This window comes from Triticum urartu, chromosome 5A, assembly GCF_056163025.1.
Source record: "Triticum urartu cultivar PI428250 chromosome 5A, HENAU_Tu73, whole genome shotgun sequence".
Classification (NCBI taxonomy): Eukaryota; Viridiplantae; Streptophyta; class Magnoliopsida; order Poales; family Poaceae; genus Triticum; species Triticum urartu.
This window is the reverse complement of record NC_141877.1, coordinates 636,198,346-636,203,403: the sequence shown is the minus strand read 5'-3', so window position 1 is coordinate 636,203,403 and position 5,058 is coordinate 636,198,346. Positions and strand designations below refer to the sequence as shown.

At 56.2% G+C, this 5,058-nt stretch overlaps 1 protein-coding gene across 1 annotated transcript; it reads left to right on the top strand.

Moving 5' to 3' along the window:
• The first annotated feature begins 725 nt into the window (after positions 1 to 725).
• Positions 726 to 1,172, top strand: LOC147973612 (uncharacterized). Its single transcript, XM_087524737.1, has one exon. The coding sequence runs from the start codon at positions 726 to 728 to the stop codon at positions 1,170 to 1,172; it is 447 nt and encodes a 148-aa protein (XP_087380863.1).
• Positions 1,173 to 5,058: the final 3,886 nt, after the last annotated feature.

The following is a 5,058-nucleotide window of genomic DNA, read 5'->3' as shown; positions in this document are numbered from 1 at the left end:
CCCCCTTGTGCTTTCTCCTCCATGGCCTCCCCCCTGGATGGGGAGAGGTTCTCCCTCTAGTCCTTGGCCTTCATGACGATGATGGCCCCTCCCGGATCCTCCTCCATGCCCTCCGGTGATGATGGCCCCCTCCGGGAGGGTGCTAGAGAGGGCCTAGATTGATTTCTCGTGGCTATAGAGGCTTTCGGCGGCGGAACTTCCGATCTAGGTTAATTTCTAGAGGTTTCTGTATATATAAGAGGTTTTGACGTCGAGAACAAGTCAGGGGGGGGTCTCCGGGCTGTCCACGAGGCAGGGGGCGCGCCCGGGGGGTGGGTGCGCCTCCCACCCTCGTGGGCAGCCCGGGACTCTTCTGGCCCAACTCTTTTACTCCATGGCCTTCTTCTGGTCCAAAAATAACCTCCGTCAAGTTTCAGGTCAATTGGACTCCGTTTGGTTTTCCTTTTCTGCGATACTCTAAAACAAGGAAAAAACAGAAACTGGCACCGGGCTCTAGGTTAATAGGTTAGTCCCAAAAACCATATAAAATAGCATATAAATGCATATAAAACATCCAAGGTTGATAATATAATAGCATGAATACTTCATAAATTATAGATACGTTGGAGACGTATCAGCGAGCGCCTCCTTCGGCAGGAGGTGAACACCGTCATCCCGACCAAGACGGAATACATGCACTAGTCGGAGCGCCCAGTCACCTAGACTCGGGAGGACCACCCGACCACATGCCGTACCCGGGTGGTTACGCCCTCGTCCTCGACCCCACCATCGTCGCGCCATGGTGCACGTGCAAGTTCTCCCGGGTGCTTATCGACGGCGGCAGCAGCATCAACATCCTCTACTGCGACACCATGACCAAGCTCGGCCTCGAGGCCAAGGACCTGGAGCCAACCCGGACAGTTTTTCACGGCATCATTCCCGGCCTCTCATGTTCCCCGATCGGCCGGATCTGGCTCGACGTCCTGTTCGGCGACAACAGGCACTTTCGACGCGAGCCGATCTGGTTCGAGGTGGTGGATCTATCCAGCGCGTATCACACGCTGCTGGGCCGGCCCACGCTCGCCAAGTTCATGGTTGTTCCCCACTACGCCTATCTGAGGATGAAGCTGTCGGGTCCGAAGGGCCTCATCACCATCACTAGCGACTACCGCAAGTCCGTAGAGTGCACCTGAGATGGCGCCAAGCTAGCCGAGTCTCTGGTCGTAGCCGAGGAGCGGCGCCAGCTCGATCGGATCGTCGCCCTGGCCCAAGAAGCATCGGCCGTGCCCGTCCCGGCCGAGGACCCGGCCGATGAAGCCTTGTTCAAGCCCTCCAAGGAGACCAATAAAGTGAAGCTGAACCTGGAAGACCCCAGCTGTAGCAAGTACGTTGTCGTAGGCACCTGCCTCAATAGCAAATAGGAAGGCGAGCTTGTCGACTTCCTCCGTGAGAATCGAGATATCTTTGCGTGGACCCCAAAGGAAATGCTGGGTATCCAAGGAAGTACGCCGAGCACAAACTTCACGTCCGCAAGGACGCCTAGCCCATCCGTCAACCCATGCGACATTTTTTCGAGGAGAAGGACCATCGGTGAAGAGGTCGCCAAGCTTCTTGCGGCTGGCTTCATCATGGAAGTGTTTCACCCCGAGTGGCTGGCCAATCCAGTCGTCGTTTTGAAGAAGAACAAGACCTGGCACATGTGTATCAACTACACCAGTCTGAACAAGGCCTGCCCCAAAGACCTGTTCGCCCTCCCGCAGATCGACCAAGTCATCGACTCCACCGCCGGGTGTGAGCTCCTGTCCTTCCTGGACGCTTACTCCAACTATCATTAGATCAAGCTAGACCTGGTCGACACCTTGAAGATGTCCTTCATCACGCCCTTTGGGGCGTATTGCTACATCACCATGTCGTTCGGCTTGAAGAACGTCGGCGCCACCTTCCAGCGCTGCATGCAGAAGTGCCTGCTGCCGCAACTCGGCCGCAATATCGACGTCTACGTGGACGACATCATGGTGAAGACCAAGCAGCACCTCACGCTCCTTGACGATCTGAAGGAGACCTTCGCCAACCTGCGCGAGTACAAGGTGAAGCTCAACCCGGAAAAATGCATTTTCGATGTCCCGGCCAGAAAGCTACTCGGCTTCCTTGTCTCGGAGCGCAACATTGAGGCGAACTCGGAGAAAATCAAGGCCATCGAGCGCATGCGCAAGCTGGCCTAGCTGCGCGATGTCCAGAAGTTCACCGGCTGCTTGGCCTTGGTCAGCCGGTTTCTTAGCCGGCTGGGCGAGAGGGCCTTGCCCCTGTATCAGTTAATGAAGAAGACGACGTTGTTCGAATGGAACGACCAGGCAGAAGAAGCTTTCCGAGATCTCAAGCCCATGCTCTCCACCGCACCAGTCCTGGCCGCACCGGCCAAGAAGGAGTTGTTGTTGCTCTATATCACCGCAACCTCACGGTCGGTCAGCACGGTGATGGTGGTCGAGCAACCAGAGAAGGACAAGGTCCAAGCCGTCCAGCGTCCCGTCTACTACCCGAGCGAGGTGCCCTCCACCTCGAAGCAGAACTACCCACACTACCAGAAGATGTGTTACGACGTGTACTTCACCGCCAAGAAGCTGAAGCAGTAGTTCCAATAGCATGTCATCATCGTGGTCAGCATGGCCCCTCTCGGCGAAATCATCGGGTGCCGAGATGCCTCTGGCCGGGTCGCCAAGTGGGCACTCGAGCTAGCCGGCCATACCATCCTCTACGAGCCCCACACCACGATGAAGTCCCAAGCTTTGGCCGACTTCCTCGTCGACTGAACCGAAACCCATTACCTGCCGCCGCCACCGGACTCGACGCATTGGCGCATGCACTTCGATGGCTCAAAGATGCGACTCGGCCTGGGGGCTGGCACTGTGCTGTCCTCCCCAAGGGCGATCGACTTAAGTACGCACTCCAGATCCACTTCGCCGCCTCCAACAACGTCGCTGAGTATGGAGCACTTGTGCACGGCCTCCGGCTTGCCAAGGAACTCGGCATCCGGCGCATCCTGTGCTACGGCGACTCGGATCTGGTGGTGCAGCAATGCTCCGGCGAGTGGGACGCACACGACTCCAACATGGCAAGCTATCGCTTCCTCATCTAAAAGTTGTCCAGATTCTTCAAGGTCTGCGAGTTCCTCCATATCCGGCATGTGGAGAACGAGGCGGCCGACACGCTCGCCAAGATCGCATCATCTCAGCAGTCCATTCTGTCTGTCCTCTCCCTCAAGCACCTGCACAAGCCATCTGTCAAGCCATCTCTGGACTCCGAGTCCATCCACATGCCGGGCGACCTGGCCAAGCCTCAACCCGGCCCGGGGGCTGCTCCACCTGACCCGGCTGTGCCTCAACCCGGCCCGGGGACTGCTCCACCTGACCCGGCCGCGCCTCAACCCGGCCCGGGGACTGCTCCACCTGACCCGGCCGCGCCTCAACCCGGCCCGTGTACTGCAACACCTGACTCGGCCGTGCCTCAACCCGGCCCGGGGACTGCTCCACCCGACCTGGCCGCACCTCAACCCGGCCCAGGGACTGCTCCATCCAACCCGGTCGCGCCTCAACCCGGCCCGGGGATTGCTAAACCCGGCCATGGGACTGTCGAACCCGACCCGGGGGCCGCTGAACCCGGCTCGGGGGCTGCCGCCCCAGAACCTGAAATAGTGGTCGTCTTTGTTGGAAATATGCCCTAGAGGCAATAATAAATTGGTTATTATTATATTTCCTTGTTCATGATAATCGTTTATTATCCATGCTAGAATCGTATTGATAGGAAACTCAGATACATGTGTGGATACATAGACAACACCATGTCCCTAGTAAGCCTCTAGTTGACTAGCTCGTTGATCAATAGATGGTTACGGTTTCCTAACCATGGACATTGGATGTCATTGATAACAGGATCACATCATTAGGAAAATGATGTGATGGACAAGACCCAATCCTAAGCCTAGCACAAGATCATGTAGTTCGTATGCTAAATCTTTTTTAATGTCAAGTATCATTTCTTTAGACCATGAGATTGTGCAACTCCCGGATACCGTAGGAGTGCTTTGGGTGTGCCAAACGTCACAACGTAACTGGGTGGCTATAAAGGTACACTACAGGTATCTCCGAAAGTGTCTGTTGGGTTGGCATGAATCAAGACTGGGATTTGTCACTCCGTGTAAACGGAGAGGTATCTCTGGGCCCACTCAGTAGGACATCATCATAATGTGCACAATGTGATCAAGGAGTTGATCACGGGATGATGTGTTACAGAATGAGTAAAGAGACTTGTCGGTAACGAGATTGAACAAGGTATCGGGATACCGACGATCGAATCACGGGCAAGTATCGTACCGCTAGACAAAGGGAATTGTATACGGGATTGATTAAGTCCTTGACATCGTGGTTCATCCGATGAGATCATCGTGGAGCATGTGGGAGCCAACATGGGTATCCAGATCCCGCTGTTGGTTATTGACCGGAGAGTTGTCTCGGCCATGTCTGCATGACTTCCGAACCCGTAGGGTCTACACACTTAAGGTTCGATGATGCTAGGGTTATAGGGAAAGTATGTACGCAGTTACCGAATGTTGTTCGGAGTCCCGGATGAGATCCCGGACGTCATGAGGAGTTCTGGAATGGTCCGGAGGTAAAGATTGATATATAGGAAGTATGGTTTTGGCCACCGGAAGTGTTCCGGGCATCACCAGTAGTGTACCGGGACCACCGGAGGGGTCCGGGGGTCCACCAGGTCGGGCCACTAGCCCCGGAGGCCTACATGGGCCAATAGTGGGAAGGGACCAGCCCCTAGGTGGGCTAGGGCGCCTCCCACCAAGGCCCAAGGTGCCTCCAATAGGGGAAAGGGGCAAACCCTAGGGCAGATGGGCCCTAAGGCCCACCCTAGGTGCGCCTCCCCCTCTCCCCCTTGTGGCCGCCCCCTAGATGGGATCTACGACTGGCCGCCACCCCTAGGGAGGGAACCCTAGGTGGGGGCGCAGCCCCTCCCCTCCCCCTATATATACTTGAGGTTTGGGGCTGCCCAACACATGTAATTCAATCTCCCTGT

Coding starts and splice junctions, on each gene's coding strand:
- LOC147973612 (XM_087524737.1), top strand. CDS start 726: ATGCCGTACCCGGGTGGTTACGCCCTCGTCCTCGACCCCACCATCGTC.